Below are 17518 nucleotides of genomic sequence, written 5' to 3' on the forward strand. Positions count from 1 at the left end.
TGAGGATCAAGGCATTCCTAAAGAAAAGAAAAGAAAGGGCATCGTCCCAATTGATACCGGATGCTGCCATGCTGCACGTGAGAATGTAGGCATAGTAGGTGAGTCAAACATATTCTGAAAGGAGGGAGGGAACTATCGCTTTCCTTTGATTAATTCTGCTTTGTGACTGCGAGGAGGCCTAAGCGCCCATAGTCCCCACATCGGAGGACTATGCAACTAACGATGCTGTCTTGATAAATAATAGCTCGTTAAAATAATACCCCGATAGGCACCCTAGAATATTAGGCTCAGTAAAATCAGCAGTGAGCTTTCCGGCAAGTGAGATCGATGCATTGCCTGCCTCTATTTTGGCATAATTCAACTCCAACGTCAACGCGAATCTATTCAACTCATTGCTCGATTCATGTTCACGATTGATATGGTCCATCGTGTTTAAGATACGTATATTGTCGACACGAGAAACACAAACTCCACGCTGACACTGTGCCATTCTTGGTGAGCTTCCTATTTAAGCTAAGCGTGGTCTTCCAGGATGGAGGGGCCGTTCAGAACCTTAGCTCAGTAGCCAGCAAGCTTTGACCTGGGCTAATTGCTACCATTCACTCGTCGTTGTCGTTTGCATGGATGGCTGGGTAGCTCCGAGGCATGAGCTTCCCCGCCTGTCGTACTGTATCTCGAGACCGTGCGCCTGAGTCGCCGGAGACTCAGCCTGCAGGGCTTGCTGGAAGTCCCATCTCGGACATTGGGTTCATGGCTATTCGAGAGTTGCTTTGCTGCACCTTTCCCACTGCGGAATGAAGCCTTGCTGGTTCCATATGCGTCTCCAGCCTTAAATGCGAGGTTGGACTCGACATTGTCTGACATGTGAGATACTGGGATGAGCTCGAAGAACGAACAATCAACATTTGTTTGTACAGTACTGTTGCCATCTTGCCGAAACCGAACTCAACGCGACTCGACTCGAGTTACAGCATCTCATCATTTCAAGCACGGTTCCAGCCTAAAAGTCGCCCCTTATCAGGGAACAAACAAACCCTGAAGCCGTTCCCGCCACCCTCCGACGGAGCCGAGGACTTCGTCCACCAATCCCCGGGCCATTGCTGTGGTGTTTTCAGGATTTCTCCCTTCGTGGTCAACAAATAATAACGAGCCGTTAATTTGTTTGGCACAATTACTCCACAGTCTCTGTACCCTCCTTCAACCAGGCCCTTGATCAGAATAATGGGATGGATGACATGAATGCTTCTGGGTGTCCTCAACCTCTTGCTAGACTCGGCCCCACCATCCTGACGGTAGTTTTGTGCAAGCGCATTAGCTATTTCAGCAAGATTGGTATTGAAAATTGAGATTTAAAGACCGTTTTCGAGGCTTCCCGCCAATCACGTCTTTTAAACTGTGAGGCATATTTGCAGATGGGGTTGAGTACTCCATGAGGACTATGCTAATGGTCTCGATCAGTTGCACTGCGACTCTGCAAGTATCCCTGGCGGCCAGGGGTTCAGAGCCGAGGAATTAGGGCCGTCCATCCTGAGATCCCCATCTGCCTCATCAATATGCGATACGCACTCAGACACCCTTGAAGCTCGTCTTTGCCTCTTAAGCTCATTGACTTATACCAATAGGGAAGATCCCCTCAAGAGAGATTGTGCAGTTGAGATAGGATAAATATTGCCGATTCTTTACGACATCTGCTATTACGAGTTCTTGGTGAAGCACGTATCCCATTGAGCGTTCTCGTCATGATCAGTTAATCCCAGTACTGATTAGATAGCCCCACTTACTAAAGTGGATGATGCGACAGGTCGAGGCCTTTGCAGACGCACGCGCTACAGGGGAGTAGCGCCATGTGTCCATCGAAGTCCAACAATTCGTGCTTTTCGTGTTCAGTTTGGTCCCCAGGATTGTGAGGACGGGGACACTGTGCGACAGATCTGCACTAGTCGAGATTTGATTGCAAACGGGAGGTTGGCGGCTGAATAGGTAACAAACATCAAGGCTTGTCCTTGATGTTTTCGTATTTCCAGCATCGGGCATTCTGGGTAAGGAGCTTCAGGAATACTACCTCCCGCCAAACAATACCCTTTCTTAATTACATAGCTTGCGTAAGTACAAAGTGCGAAAGCCTTCCGCGCTTGCAGCTGTTGTATGGTTCGTCACGCGGGAGCATGCGTGCGGCGCAGAATGGCCCACCGCGTTCAACGGCTTGGGATATCCTGGATAAGGCCGAGGCCTTTTCCTCTGAAGCAATGTCAACGCGTGAGGTCAACAGGATCTTTCCGCAAAGCGTAGAGGTACGTGCATCGGCACTCTTTGCGGTAGGGCAACACTGTGTCACTCGCTTGAAAGATAGATGACCGGAGAGGATTACTCCTAGTAACAGTGGAGTGCTCTATTGCCTGATGGGCCGACTCGCGGACCTCCGTCTCCACAGCAAGCAAGAACTCTGTCCACTATGTACGTTGTTGAGTTGAGGCTTTGTGGCAAGATTGCAGTTGAGACTCCAGTGAAGGTCGAAATGCCATCCCGGAAAGGCAAGTCAATAATTAATGTCCTTGCACAAGCTGTAACGGTCGTCGTTCCCACGCTCCGCTTGAGCAGGACACATTGGGTGACGGTTGAGAAGCCGAAACGAGACACTACCAGGTACAAGTTGTGCTGTATGTCATCACTGACGTCCCACCCTGTCTGTTTTATTGTCATCGACCTGAGATTCTTCTGCCTGGCACGGAGGTTGGCCGGTGCGAATTTGGTCGAGATGATGGATGGTCAGTCAAAATTCGTTGACCAAGAAAGATCGAAATGGAAGAACCCTGTTGATAACAGCGGTTTGCAAATGGCTCCATTCGATCAGTGATGAATGCGTCGATTGACGAAATCAACAGCATCAACGAGGATTTCTGCCAGGGCACGACGATCTTTCCATTGTCCACAGGATAGTCCGTGTGCAGGACGGCTACAACATCACTATCCTCGTTTCATCGTCGGATCGTGATGACGTTGGTGATCACAGTTGCTCTCCCCAGATTCGGCGGGCGGCTATGAACCAATTGTTGATTCTCAATCCGAACGAAAAGGGCAAATGCGCGCAAGCGAAAAAAAAAAAAAAGGCAAAGACAAGGAGTCTCAAATAGCGATAGCTCATCTAAACTACCCACTGGATACTTCGTTGTTTACATCGACTTGTTCTAATGACACGGTATCATCAACTTTCGGTCAAAATGATGCACAGGCGACAAACATATCAGCCATTGTATGACAAACATGTTTATTCGCCAACCTCATCCCAACAATCCAGGTCTCTTAGGAAAACACTTGCGTTCGCCGACACTTTGGGCTCCAAGTGGAAGAGCCCATGCAAATTCTCACACATGCTCTCACCAATATTCACCATACGCGTGCCACAGTCCACTCATGCAATCCCAGTCTCACCAGCAATGGCGCGCTGCATGTAGCAACCCACCAGACGATTCAATCGTGACTCCCTAACTCAGCAACGAACAGGCTAATTTGAAGTCTGTGGTTGGTCAAGGCTGGACCTCACATCCCTTCCATCTCGCTCTCATCTTGTACCCATTCCACTCGTGGAGACTGCACGCCGTCCCGCTGCAGCACCCAGGAAGCTTGCTACCTGCTGAGACGTTGCAGAGCCCTCGTAATTCAGCAAAGCATAGCAGGTCTTGCCCCCAGCATCCTGGACAGTGGTGATGCACTGTCGGATATATGTTGCTAAAAACTGGAACACCTTGCTGCTTTATCTGTATCTGTAATTTATCATCCCCTGCCCACACGTCGCTAGTACAAACTCACACAGTGAACGAAATGAAGGCCCATCTGCTCAGATTCCCCCGCTCCATGTTCCTACCCCCATCGGCTTGAACCCTGGCAGCTGCTGGGACTTTTAGCCTGGCTAGACTCTTGTCGCAGTAAGCTTTCGAACCCGCCCCACACCCTGTCATCTCCGCTTCCGGTCAAGCGCCTCGTCAGTTGCATGCGGTGTCCAGCGGTTGCATTTAGCTCTGCCAATCAACGTTGGGGAACCTTTTGCTTAAGGTAAATTCCCTCGTCTTCGTCTGCATACAGCAATCTCTCCCCTGTCATTTTGCTCCTGCCCCCCTGCACTCTCACACTGACCCTTAGAACACGCGCACTTGCACTTGCCTCGCCTGGCCTCGCTTCTTTCCCGTCCGCGCCACCCACGTTCTCCACAGCCCGCACTCAGAAAAAGGAAAGGCCCCCCCGACCTGAACCCAGACACACCCAGACCAGACTCGAAGCAGCAAACAAGCAAGAGCAATACCCAACCAGGTTTCTGCGACAATAAACGCAGAGCACCGCAGCTCCCTCCATTTTCTCTCCGCTCCCACTCCAGATACAGTATAGATCCATCGGCACCACGCTCAAAGCAGTATCTCCACCACTCTTTTTTTGTTCTTTCTGTCGCGGTTGTTCGTGGTAATACAAACAAGAGCTCTTCCTTTTTTGAGATAATTCAATCCAAGCCCATTTGAGACGATTATCAACTCTCAGACGCCATGGCCGACATCACAGATCAGCACGACCAGACCTCTCCCACCGAGCTCGATGAGCAGAATGTTGGCAATGGCAACGCCACAGAGTCTCGCGGTATCAAGCGTCAGCGTCCTTCAGCTGGCGACGACGACGACGACGATGATGAGAAGGGCAGCCGTGAGCGTCGCAAGATTGAGATCAAGTTCATCAGCGACAAGTCTCGCCGGCATATCACATTCTCCAAGCGTAAGGCTGGAATCATGAAGAAGGTATGTTTGCACTTTGATGTTCTCCAAACCCAATAAAGAGGAAGCTTCCTGCAACGACCGAGGTATCGTAAATCGCGGTATAATGCGCATCAAACCCACCACGCGCAATTGCCGACGTGATTTCAGCACAAAAACTCTGCGCGGAACAGATTATGACCTCCCAAATCCTCTGTCGCGTCCAACCAGGGCTCTGCAAGCTTCCGCGTCAACTCACTTGTGCCCGTCGCAGACCATTATACAATGCACAGATCACTAACATTGCTTGCTCCATAGGCTTACGAGCTTTCTGTTCTTACAGGCACTCAGGTGCTACTTCTTGTCGTGTCCGAAACTGGTCTCGTCTATACCTTCACCACACCTAAGCTTCAGCCTCTTGTGACCAAGTCTGAAGGCAAGAACTTGATTCAGGTACGTGACGGTTGTTTTGCTATTCGTGTCGCGTTTTGCGATTCAGAAACCCCAGATGTGCTATGCAATATATACTGACTCTTATCAGGCATGCCTTAATGCACCCGAGCCCACCCCAGGCAACGAGAACGGTGTTGATGGCGGCGACCAAGTCGAGTCTCCCGAAGAGCCCCCTAACCAACACCTTCCTCCTCAGGGCAACCGGCCTGGTATGCCCCAGAACCCTCATATGCCGCCCAACAACTATATGCCCAACATGCCCATGGATCCCCAGCAAGCTTTGGCTTACCAAAGCTACGTGCAACGAAATCAGGCTTACGGCTCCGGCATACCTCCTCAGCCAGGTATGCCCGCCAACAGCCATCACCAGTCGTAATGACGCCCGACTCCAAAGATGGGTCTTTGGCCACTGATACCCGGCGCTCAATGCTTTTTCGAGACATTGCCTCTCGACCTTGCACGCCACTCCTGGACATGAGAATTGTTCTGTGAGGACCTGGTGAAAAGGCGTTGGTTGGTGTTGATTTGCCACCTGCATTTTCTCTTTGATTTTTCTTTTATCTCCAGTTTACATGGCTTTTAAGCCACAGCGAAGTCTGACGAGACCCTTCACTGGATTATAATAATAGCATCTGGTAGCGGTGTACTTGTGGGCTATAGTGCTTGTTTTTGGTGGCCCAGACAGCTCCGCCCTTCAGGCTTGAAACCACTGGCATAAAGCCCATGTTGGCGAAGCCTGTCGCGGCTCGCCTTACATATCATTGTTTCTTGCGGCCAATGACCGCGGCAGCGGAAATATCGCCGTAGGGCGTTCACACGTGGTTCAGGCGTGTTTGAGCATACACATGTTGTCACTGAAGAGTATAAGGGGCGCGATTTTGGCTTGTGAATTACTGCAGAGTGTTTGGGATGGCACTGAAATGGATGGGATGAAGGCATGAACATTATGGAATGGGAACCTTATGCAGATTTGACGTCTATCATGGGCCAAAAAGAGACAAAAGGATGCTTCTACACGAGAGGTTTCGATACCCAAAAGCTCTAATCGTTTGACTGTTGCGTAGTGAACGCGCCGAGTTCTTGATATTAACATCAATGATCCTTTGTAAATCTTGAAAGCGATCAGGTGTGTAAATCAGGAGCTGGCCTGGCGTGACGGACGCAATAACATTGTTCATGGAGTTCTTAGCTGACGACGGATTTGCCCAAGGCGGCTATTCCACTTGTAAAATACCACAGGTTTTTAAGCAACCAACATGTAAGTTGGGTCACTTTAATTGACTTTGCTTGGCTGCCAGATAAGGAAAGTTTTTAAACTACAAATCGGCACTACCGACGACAATTGCCATGTTCTTTTAAAACTTCAGGGTCCTCTTTTGCGACTAGAACAGAAAGAAGGAAAGTTCATGTTGTGAATGTGTATCGCGATGGATCTCTTACCGCATTAGGTGACTTGGTCGCTCATGATTGGGAGGTTACGTGGAGGGGGAAAATCATCTGTGCCTGGCCGGGCTTTACTGTTTTTGTCATAATTTATTTTCTTATTCCTCCTGCACGTAATTTGTACGTGGATGGATCGAGACGAGATGACGTCTAGTTAGAGAAATTTGAGCACATCACCTACGACAGAAGGGGTTTGGGGTCGGCCTTTCCCTTCTTTGGAGGTGAGGTGGGGATGAGGAATCAGGTGGGTTTAGTTGGGATGAGAATGGGGTAATGAACGTGATTATAATTCTGGATAATTGTTAAGCTCAAAGATTGTTAGCTAATGGTAGGATATGCCGATGCTGATGTGGCCCAGTAGTAGATTCGCGGTGAAGTTGTGGGTTTATTGTTACTTCTTAGCCACACCCTCGCCGATCAAAACGGCGGCTACAACGGGATAACTTGATAATCCTTCAAGAACCCGGACGACTCCGCTGATCAGTATTACTCAAAGGACGATCAACTGGCGCGTTTTCAGAGACTATCCAAAGCTGTCTATTCACCGTTATTTCCCTGATATATGTAGTCCGCTGTGCATACTGACAACATCAAGGGTATATAACAGAAGGAACTTGACACTTGACCAAGTAATCGACCTCATGGAGAAAACTGCTAATGCTCAGAAGTGAATCGAATTTCAATATTGCCCTGAAGCCCTTCTATTCACTTCACTGTGTGTATCCTTATTGTGTCTTTATTGGTGGCGGAGTTTGTCATTGAGGAGAGCTCACCGCTTTTGTCTTGATGATGTGAAATAGGGGAGGAAAAGAACGCAAGATGTCCAAATTTCCTGGATGTTATCGGCTTTGTATTTTGAATTCCCATTTAGATCTGTCAGCATGTACAATCTTGACACTTTGCTGCAGTCTCAGCCTGGATAACAACCTGCCTTTAGACTTGGCCAAGGTACCACCAGGACACACAAAGTACGGTGAAACGGGGACTATTTTAACTATCTACTGCTATAAGACATCTTGCCCCTTCGTAAACAACCTAAAAGCGTCGAGAATCATGGCTGCTCCACATTGTCTTCATACCCTCGTACTGCCAGCACTGGCACTTGCACATTTTGTATGGGCCGTTTTCGCCATGAGAGATACTCATTACCTACCTCTAACGTAGCGAAAGAAGAAAAAACACAATATGGACTTGATCAGTTCGAGGAATTAGAATAAGTCTCAGCCATTGCTAGGCTTTCCTCACGTTTGGGCTTCGTTCTGACATCAGAGGATATAGGAGACAATAAACTCGACAAAACAGAAGAGGATCCTATTGACTTACGCAACACGCACAGAAAGACTTGCTTATAGCTGAAGAAAGCCAGAAGGAGTAACATAGATTTAATGTGTCTTGTTGTCGATATCGAAATGCTTTTCTACTTGGGAAGCTTTACAATACGCTGCGATAAGCCCGCTGGCTACTACGTTGTACATTAGAGTTGATAGGCAATAGTCATATCCTGTCGGGAATCTATTGATAAGGTACAGAGGTACAGAATTAGAATGGTAGGCAGGTAGGTTAGCTAGTACCTTGGTAAGTTCCATCTACTTTTATGCTGTACACTGATTGATAAGGAAGGTACATCTTTTGCTGATAATATCACTAATACCACTTTGGCATAGCCTGTACATTTGCGCAGGTGAGCAGGTTTGAGAAGGTTTTCATGCCAGACCCCGCTAGGTACCAGTACTTGAGACACTGCCTCGAACCTCATCAGAAGGATCGAATTAGTACGCAAAGAAATCGACAAGGAAATCATGGTGATAATGAATAATCAATGACCTTCTTAGGTGAGTAGACCCACGATTGTGAACGTATAACCTGGATCATTCCATGTATAATAAATAGCAATCAAAACCTCAGACGCCAAATAAACATCGCTCGTAATTCCAGATTTCGAATTCCAGTAATTGCGTGGAATAACTGATGTGAGTATATTTAATGCTCGACTCCTGATGTGTATCGACCGACTGCTAGGCTACCGGCAAAGACACCAGCCAGCACCGAAAGAAAGTAACCGACATTCATTGTCATGACAGCCAACATGCTGCGAAATAGAATTAGCATTAAAGTCAAAAAAGGAATATGTAAATCAGACAGGGATAGATAGACGTACAGCAGGTACCCAATACCGACAATCACAGTATCGAGACATGCGCGAATAGGGTCAACACTGAACCGCCATGGTCTCGTCGCAGCTCTCTTCCTCTCAACAACGACAACCGTTTCCTCAACTCCGTTCTCCGTGAGGGTCATGCGGCGTGCATCCGGGCTAGAAGCTATCTGCTCCGATAGCGGAATTTTGCCATTGACAGCGACGTAGCGGCGTGCAGCTTCGCGGTCAAGCCAGCGGGCTTCTTGGATGGCTTTCAAAGCAACAAGTACTCGTGCAACAATCGCAAGGACGGCGAGAAAGATGCATGTTCCTGCATAGGCGCCGGCGTTGTTTGGTGTCCAGGAACTTGCGTAGAGAGGTGTGCGGGTTTCGGTTTGGAAGACCATTGTCATCATGTTACTCGAACTGTGGGAGTCGGAGTGCGAGGAGGAGCCGGACGCGTCGCCGCCCATGTCCATACCGGGCATATCGCCGTGTCTCGGGAAGTTCATATTGGAGGTGATATTGTTGATATGGATTATGTTCGGTATGGGCGCGTGTATGATACGAATAGATGGGCAACTGGATTCGTAGTTTGCCGGATACAGGAGCGTCGATGTAGGTGTATCAAGTCGCTGAACTTGGGATAATTGTTCGAATTTTGCAATGTATTGTAGTGTTGGTGAACCAGAGATCCAGAAGAGGAAGTGAAAAGAGGACAGGGAATATTGGAGGAGTTGCACAGAGTGAAAAGTATTAATGAAGAACAGAGGAAACCGGCACGTTCAAATACGAAGCTGGATTAAATAATGCAACGTTTTTGTATTTAACGGCCGCTGGGGAAAGCAATTTACGGTAGTAGGTATGTTTTAAGAGAGTTTCCTGCTCAAACGGACTCATCTCCTCAGTCTGGGGTTATCCGTGCAGAAGTACCAGTACATACCCCATGCACCATTTAAACACCAGACAGATAGATCGATGTTCAACATACTCATGTTCGAATAAAATACATGATAAAAAAATCAGGCGAATTTATCATCTTGACATCTTTGGTATGTTTGCATCGAGTGAATTATCAGCAGAACATGCCACCAAAAAGTCAGTACCCAGCCCGCATTCCAGTGACAAAGTGACGGCATATGCCTCATGGGAATGCCTTCGCTCACGATTCCTGGCACAAGTGAACCGTCCAGAAGCCGATCAGTTTCATCGACGCCCCCATTAAGACGCAAACCTTTAGAAGGCTAATATATGCTTATTTTCGTGGTCTGATTAAAAAGCAATTTGTACAACGGATTGGATATTAACCCGGAAGTTGAAATCCGTGACCATCCTGTAACTACCCATGAAACCTCGATCAAACTGGCAGCTCAAGATTCCGATACTTCCATATATCTACAGGACTTCTAAGTGTACAGTGACATACGATACTCAGACTGCTAAATAGCTTTCAACGGAACAAATGGTGAATAGCTCCGACGCCCATAATGAACAAGTGTTGATGTTCCATGTTGCCCGGTAATGCCACAGAACATGGAGCTATCACTTATACACTCACAGATACTAACGAGGGTATCCTGTCGCATAGGGATTACTATGAGAACTCTATGTTAGCTGCCGCTCGCTGCTCGCCAAAGTCGCCGAGTATCAACAATGCTATAGAAGTTCAATCGGAACTCAACATTTTCCTCCACACGGCTAACCACCACAACATTGGAAATAGTCAGAGGTGGCATAAGACTCAAGATCTATCCATAGGTTCCATAAGTTCTTCCTGGTTTATAGAGCATCAAGGTACACATCGAAACAGACAGCAAAACTACCTAGGCAAGAAGGCAATACCAGTCAGGTTTATGATAAAGTTGTAGTACAACCCACGGGATACTTGCCATTAATTTCCATATGTGTCTATATAGAGTACGAATAGGAATATTCATATTCATACCAAGGTTTATGGGTACTTTCGAGGTAGTCCGGGTTGAAACTTGCCTTCACCTCATATACCTTCTCATCCTAGGAACATGTATCCAACTGTACGATTAATATACACGTGCAATGAATTTAGTGATGAGTTACAATATCATCACGCAATCTCCAACAAACAGCATAATTATTCCTCAATATTGTGATTCGGCCTCATGGCATAATTTGGTGGCGGTCACACAGATGCACATACTTGCCGATACTCACTCAGGTCGACAGCTGAGCTGTCCCTATGAAGCAAAGTAGGCAGCACAAATACTCTTCAACAACACAATCAATTTTAATATTTTCACAGTGACCCCGTAGCATGCTGACTGGAAGATCTACACCCCCCTTGGATGCCTCTTCCCGTGGACTCGACCGTTGTGTTACACAACTATTCGTCGTTATTGCTCAGCTCCTGCGATGCACAGGAGCGGCACATTTGTTTCCCTGAAGAGCGAGCACAGCGTACGGGCAATAAATTCTCGGCAGACTGCATGGGCCTTATGATCTAGTCTGGCGTCTGAACTTGATATAGAATTTGGCGGGAGGCTGCAGACGGCAGCGCTCGGAATGGACCGGGAATTTGGATCGGTTGCGGACGACACGGCGATAGCTGTCGGGTCTTCCGACGATAACCTAGGCAAATCAAATAGTAATTATATCAGAATAATGGAGAGAAGTTCCGGAGTTAAAGGTAGAGCCTTTACCAAGAGTAGTAGAAACACGGTAAGAATAAGGCTGAGCCACGTTGTGCACCTCAAGTAGCATCGAAATAGAAGCTGCTCTATTGACCTCACGAACTTGGTTTTAAAAGGTACAGTAAATACAGTCAACACATTGCTCTCAGCCGTCATAAGCATGTCCGTCGCTGTGAAATGGACCAGCTACAAGCGAGTTACTCTCATCACATATGCAGATTGTCACATATATTTGGGGAGAACAGCAGCTGATGGATAACCCAATCTGAAATACATGAGGAGCATAAAAGGGGGGTTGTACTCACCCCGTTACAAAATTATCAAGATAGCATGGAGTATGCGGATCGGCGACGAAGAAGCGCCTGCCGAGAACCTGCGAGGTTCAACTCGAGAATACTTGCTGTCTAGTCAGCAAGGATACGGAGGTGAAGATGTGACCATTCACTATGTGGCCCAAGCGGAAAGAAATTTTTGTGTGTGTTAAATTCCGTCTACGTGCGGGTCGACTGAGGCACACCCATGACCTGACCTCCTCCTCAGCTCAGACATGTGGACGAGAGGGCTCCTCGGGAGTGGATGGGCTGAAGAAGGCCAAGGCAAGTAAACGGCGGTCTATAATAATCATGGGGAATGAGATAAATCCAAGGTACAGTGCAGTGCCATGTTTTGCTGAGACGACCCAATCTCAACAGTGCGACACAGAGAGTTGGACTCGAGTCCAGATTTCATTCAGGGGTCAATGTAAAACTATAGGCCGATAAATTGGATCTTCCTTCTTGACAGAAGGCCCTTAACATCTTTTGACCCTCCATTTTGTTGGTTATCGTCCTGAGTGAGCATGTCACTGAAGGCGAAGCTGGTGGTTTCTGTCTCGCCGGGCCCATGTCCGGGTCTTGGATGAACATCATGGCTAGACTCTGTTCTTGGGCATCTAGAACCCTTTCTGCAGTGCGGGTGTTGGTATTCTGGTATGGAAGCTGCTGAAGATCTTGTAGGTACAGTAGCATACAACATGAATGGATGAATGGATAAAGTCGAAATCCTACACTGAACTTTCAGCCTTGATGCCAGACCAGATCCGTGGCTGGCTGTCTAGAGCCACATCGTCTCATTCTTCGATCTCAGCGGTAAGATCACGCCCTGATTCACAAGCCGAACTCAGGTTCTGCCCTTAGCTACATTTCGTTTCGCCTTCTAGAGAAGAGGCAATGTGGTGAGGGGAAGCCACCTACTACGTGACCTGTTGGATGTACAGTCTGTACTGTACCTCCACGCTTCCACAAAACACATCCACTCCCGCTGGCGGACGCCTCTTTTACTCACCCTTGCAACTTATCGACTGGGCTTTCGCCTCCCACATACTTTAATTCCCTTTCTTTGCACGCCGTTCCAGGCTCTAGTTCGGTTCAGTTCCAGGACTTGCGTGACCACCCTCTTCAGCTTCACACTTGTGCGCTTCCCCGTATACTCAAACGCCGCAGCATGAACTCTTACCGTAGATGGACCTGGCGAGAATCACTAGGAGATCAGGGAACTGATCGGATTTGGAAAAGGGCAATGATGGTGATACGCACTCACTCTCTTGATGTCGATACTTTGGTGGCAAGCTGTCACCTAGTCCTGGCATTGAATCTGTCCAAGTACCTACCTTAACCCAGTCCAGAAGCCACACGCCCCGTGGGCTGCAGTTAAAGGATGCTTGATAGTGCGCCTGTCCCGGCCAGCAGGTTTGACGTTTCTGCCTCATCTGACGCCCCAAACCTAGCGAAGCCTACCTAGCACTAAGCCATGTAGTACACTTCTGTTCTTTACAGAGTACATCAAAGAATAATTGAAAAGAAGGTGGTTCAATGATATGACGGTGATGAGAGCGTGGGGGGTGAAGGGATTCCCAGCTCATTGAGCCTTGTACGGGACATGTGGACGGGAAAGGAACGACCATAATCCCAGTAATACCAGTCCAAAACATGGGTTATTTTCTTCTTCTTCTTCACTTTCACCTCCATGCCATTTTCTGTGTATGCTCGTATTTATTCTTCATTTTCTATGGCCAGTCCCACTGCTCTTGGTATCACTACAGCATGATCAACGTCCCATTGATTCCGTTGCAATCTCTTCAACAAAGCTGTACATTAAGACAGATGCTCCTGCTTCAGCTTCGGTTTCGGCATCAGTTTGCATAATTCCCTCTGGAGCAGCCACTGAATGGGCGCAATTGGGAGAGCACCTCACTTCGCTCATCCCCTTTCTGCTCAAGACAGTCAGACTCAGCCCCGAATCCGTTGAGGCCAGAAAGTCAAAGCACTAGTCTCAGTATTGGAAGACGCCAGGCTCCAGGGATTTGATCCCTAAAGGGACAAGGACACCATGGACAGGGAGGGCAGCCCCCTAAACGGAATAGCCTCGCCTTACCCATCAACACATGCTGACCGAATGCACCTTGAAGACAGGTAGTTCCAGTGCGGACGGACGGCAGGATGATGAGGTGCAATACATTTGTTTCATGTCTTCGTACAAGTGGTGCGCTTTTGAAGTAAATTGGAAGAATAGCTCCGCAACATATACATGCCTGGTCCTGTTATTTTTCCTTTCTTTTTCGATGCGAGAAATCAACACCGTATTTGTTACATATCGCTCGTAAATCATAGTGTTGGTCAGCTTTAAATGAGACTCCCAGCGACAATCCGTCACCAAGCTCTCTTCGGCCACCAACCACCTCGATAAACGAGATGAACTTTTGAGGCTGTAACTCAATTCAAATTCTTTGCCATTATTGGTATCAATACAAAGATATGCCATCGTACAGTACGCAGTATGGTACCCGATGTGTTTGCTGGATCCAGGCTCATTGGGAGCTCTCGGTTATCTCCTTGCATTGCCCAATCACTCGACACTCAAACTTTAAACTAGAGACGATTCTATGATGGTAGCTGTTCTCTTTGCGCTTGGGGATTGGCCAGAGGTAAACTTGATTTCGGCTACTGCACGTCTTTGATAGGCATAACAGTAGTCTTTTGTGGCTGGCTGGCCAAATTTCCGTGCCAAACATTGCTCTAGAATCGCCATAGTACTCGGCCAAACCATTCCCACTCCGGACCCCATCTTCAATAGCATTACTTGCTTGCAAAGAGGGACCATGGCCAGAATCGGCCAGGCCGCCTTTGACAAGATTCTTGTGCGCTGTTGTGTCGGGGCTGTTGTACAGCTGTACAATAATACGTTTTGTGGGTTCTGGCAATACCGGAAGAGACAATTGACTCATTAGAGAGAATGCAGAGTATCGTTAGATTTCCAACAAGTCTAAATCGATCGAATAGCTGTTGAACATACATACACATATCGTGAAGATGTCAGAATTACCTTGATTTTACAAATTCATACCTGCCATAGCTAACCGTTTCCCTTTCCGTTATACCCAACCAAACCCATCCTGTTCCTTAAACACCCATCGCTGAAAAACGACACAAAGACGGAATGCAGTCCTAGTTTTGGCCTGGTCCCTGGATTTCTAAAGCTTTCCTGTCCGCAAACCCCTCATGAGGCCTTAGCTCCAGCTCACGTTGGTTGCTTGATTCCTTGACGCCGTTCCAAAACATATCCGTCCTCCATAACACATGCAAAAAAGAAAAGACAGAACTCCTCATGGATGTCGAACGCTCTGGTCTTTGCCAGTGGTATCGATTATTGCCTTGAATAGGCGCCGTTGTACGCAGTTTATGGCCAAAGTAAATCAAGGCCCTTTGTGGGCCATGGAACGTGGCGTAGTTGTCATCTCGCGATAGAGGCACTTGGTGAATCAACAACTCTTTCTTTACTGTTCACGCTTGATAGGGCTGTCGTTCTCCTCTCCACTTCGATCTGTCCCATTACTGTCTGCGTTCATGGCCTCGTTGGCCTTGTTCTCACAACCCTTGACGAGTCGGTGCCTCTATATCAGAATTAGTAATTATTTCAGACAGAGTTGAGTTGTTAATCGGAGAAATCAACTCCGCAAACATGATGTGTTTCTTACCTTCAAGGCATCCTTGCGAGAGAAGCTCTTGCTACAGAATGTGCAAGGGAAGGGCTTCACAGCCAGATGAATTCGTTTGTGACGCTTCAGATCATGGTTCCGACTGAACGATTGAGTGCACTGATCACACTTAAAAGGACGCTCTGATTGTGGAGGAGGCGCCCCGTGTCCGCTGTAAATCATAGGTCCATACGGAGGTACACCCATTCCTGGAATCATCGACATTTGACTACCGGGCTGGTGGATGTTCGACATGATAGCTGACCCGCTCATGTTGTGAAGCGACTGATAGGGAGGATAATGCCGGAAGGAGCCAGGGGGCGCCATGCCAGCTGATCCCATGCCTCTGGGAATAGGCCCATGACCTGGTGAGTGCTGAGTCGGCGAAGGTTGGGTATGGTAGGACGAAAAGCTTGGCTGCTGGGTTGTAGAGGAAGCTGTGTAGTAGTTCGACGTACTCGGGGGTCTTGAATGTGTATAAGAGTCCGCATGAGCCGGTACGTTCGCAGGAGCAGGGGGTTGTGTGGAAACCGAGTTTTGTGAGGCGAGAATCGTGTTCTGAGCATGATGGGATGTCGACAATCCTGGCGAAGTGACCTGGCCACCTCCCCCTGAGATGGGAGTTTGGAAAGGATGGTGCACCTGATCGTAAGGAGGCGCTGGAAGGCCTTCAGCTCCAGTAGCGGGCGACTGTGAGCTTCGCGGATGGTTGTACTGATGTATTCCGGGGCCTTGGCTATACAAGGGCTGACCTCGAAGAGCGAAATGCTGCTGGCCGAGAGCGGGCGGGGCCTGAGTCGCGGAACTAACGGTATAAGCAGAGTTGTTCGCCGCCGACCAGTTGCCTTGGAGACCGTTATACGAATAGATTCCACCTGGTGCTTGAGAACCCTGGGAACTTCCCGTGTTGACACTGGAAATACTAGGGCTCAGATCTTCACTGGCTCCTGGCGAAGGGGTCAGAATACTAGGCGAAGACGAAACGCGGCGATCAGGGAAGGAACCGTGATGGGAAGAATAAGACGGATGATAGGAATAGCCAACCGAGTCGGCATCCCGAGGGTTGTGGAACGAGTCTGACTGGTTGCCTGCAGGAAGAGGGTAGAGGGGTTGTCTGGCCATACTTGGTACATCAACATTCGGAGGCGGCAGAGAGAAAGCCGGCAGTGAATTTGCGGCAGGGCGCCGCGATGTAAAGCTTTCGGGATCCCCTGACATTGTTCCCCGAGAGTTCTGTGTCTTACAGCTCTAAAGTCAATTTGGGGAGGCTTAGTCCTGTCGTTTTCCTCGCAGGTCCGGGGCTTGCTGGCGTTGAAAAGGGGACCGCGACGTTTTCTGAAAGGCGTCTCTGATAATAAATGAAGTCAATGGCGAAAATGATTTTCGCTGGGGTTCGATGTCGCAACCCAGTCAACAGAAATAAAGTTTAGTTTTTTCTGGCGAAGCTTAAGCCCGGCTATGTTGTCGTGTGAGGGGGCGCTTCTTTGGAACTTTCAAAAAGATATCGTGGTCATGTACTATACGGCTGGTAGGGGAAGTTTGTAACTCTTCGTTGATATCCAATAGTGTGTAGATGATACAGCAGTTTTGTGCAAGTGGAAGGGTAATCTAATGGATAGCGCCAACAAACGGTAAGACGGAAACAGGAGTATAACAGCGACGTCGAGGTGTGATAGAATGACTTGAAGCTGGGTTGGGTAGTTGGGTTTGAAAGGAAGAGAAGGGGAAAAGAGAAGAGCTGAAAAACGGAGGAGGATCGAGGTAGATGAATGAAGAGCTTCAGAGTAAGGCAGTCACGATATGTACATATGTAGAGTTTGGATCGGGATAATGGGGTCAACTGGGGTGGTCTTTCTTGGGGTGTCGTCAATGGGAAACAGGTACTTACATACAGACCAGACTATCAATAAGGTTTCTTTGCACAGAGTGGCGTGTACCTCCAACCCCGATACACGAAGCATTTTCTCGGCTCTACTACTTGCACCCCCAGTACGGGCAGGACCAGACGAAGAGAACGAGATGAAAATGAATGAGCGCAGAGACCAGTACTGGGTCGAGGTAAGGCCAACTCTGG

The 17518-nt window shown here is 48.2% G+C and overlaps 4 protein-coding genes across 4 annotated transcripts; 2 read left to right on the forward strand and 2 right to left on the reverse strand.

Annotated features, from left to right (window-relative positions):
- Positions 1 to 2165: 2165 nt before the first annotated feature.
- EDB82DRAFT_474232 (uncharacterized protein) lies at positions 2166 to 2854 on the forward strand (the record flags this gene model as incomplete). The annotated part of the gene is made up of 2 exons (XM_025733739.2): positions 2166 to 2291; positions 2381 to 2854. 2 exons carry the CDS (start codon positions 2166 to 2168, stop codon positions 2852 to 2854), a joined length of 600 nt encoding a protein of 199 aa, XP_025584615.2.
- A 1678-nt stretch (positions 2855 to 4532) lies between these two features.
- EDB82DRAFT_474233 (SRF-type transcription factor (DNA-binding and dimerization domain)-domain-containing protein) lies at positions 4533 to 5890 on the forward strand (the record flags this gene model as incomplete). Its single annotated transcript, XM_025733740.1, has 4 exons — positions 4533 to 4778; positions 5052 to 5186; positions 5275 to 5530; positions 5847 to 5890. 4 exons carry the CDS (start codon positions 4533 to 4535, stop codon positions 5888 to 5890), a joined length of 681 nt encoding a protein of 226 aa, XP_025584616.1.
- Positions 5891 to 8519: 2629 nt separating this feature from the next.
- Positions 8520 to 9495, reverse strand: EDB82DRAFT_144248 (Ctr copper transporter family-domain-containing protein). The gene is made up of 2 exons (XM_025733741.2): positions 8788 to 9495; positions 8520 to 8718 (listed from the first exon to the last, which is right to left on the reverse strand). The coding sequence occupies exons 1-2, from the start codon at positions 9276 to 9278 to the stop codon at positions 8610 to 8612; spliced, it is 600 nt and encodes a 199-aa protein (XP_025584617.1). The 5' UTR covers positions 9279 to 9495; the 3' UTR covers positions 8520 to 8609.
- A 5733-nt stretch (positions 9496 to 15228) lies between these two features.
- On the reverse strand, positions 15229 to 16949 carry EDB82DRAFT_144296 (uncharacterized protein). The gene is made up of 2 exons (XM_025733742.2): positions 15445 to 16949; positions 15229 to 15360 (listed from the first exon to the last, which is right to left on the reverse strand). Exons 1-2 carry the CDS (start codon positions 16660 to 16662, stop codon positions 15244 to 15246), a joined length of 1335 nt encoding a protein of 444 aa, XP_025584618.1. The 5' UTR covers positions 16663 to 16949; the 3' UTR covers positions 15229 to 15243.
- Between the last annotated feature and the right edge of the window lie 569 nt (positions 16950 to 17518).

The sequence above is a fragment of the Fusarium venenatum genome, assembly GCF_020744135.1.
Source record: "Fusarium venenatum strain MPI-CAGE-CH-0201 chromosome Unknown EDB82scaffold_2, whole genome shotgun sequence".
In the NCBI taxonomy this organism is placed as follows: Eukaryota; Fungi; Ascomycota; class Sordariomycetes; order Hypocreales; family Nectriaceae; genus Fusarium; species Fusarium venenatum.

Excerpts from the sequence above, each read along its gene's own strand:
- EDB82DRAFT_144248 (XM_025733741.2), bottom strand. The coding sequence starts at position 9,278 with ATGAACTTCCCGAGACACGGCGATATGCCCGGTATGGACATGGGCGGC. Across the intron at positions 8,719-8,787 it reads GTCGGTATTGGGTACCTGCT|CATGTTGGCTGTCATGACAA; the intron begins GTACGTCTATCT and ends TCTATTTCGCAG.
- EDB82DRAFT_144296 (XM_025733742.2), bottom strand. The coding sequence starts at position 16,662 with ATGTCAGGGGATCCCGAAAGCTTTACATCGCGGCGCCCTGCCGCAAAT. Across the intron at positions 15,361-15,444 it reads CTCGCAAGGATGCCTTGAAG|AGGCACCGACTCGTCAAGGG; the intron begins GTAAGAAACACA and ends ATTCTGATATAG.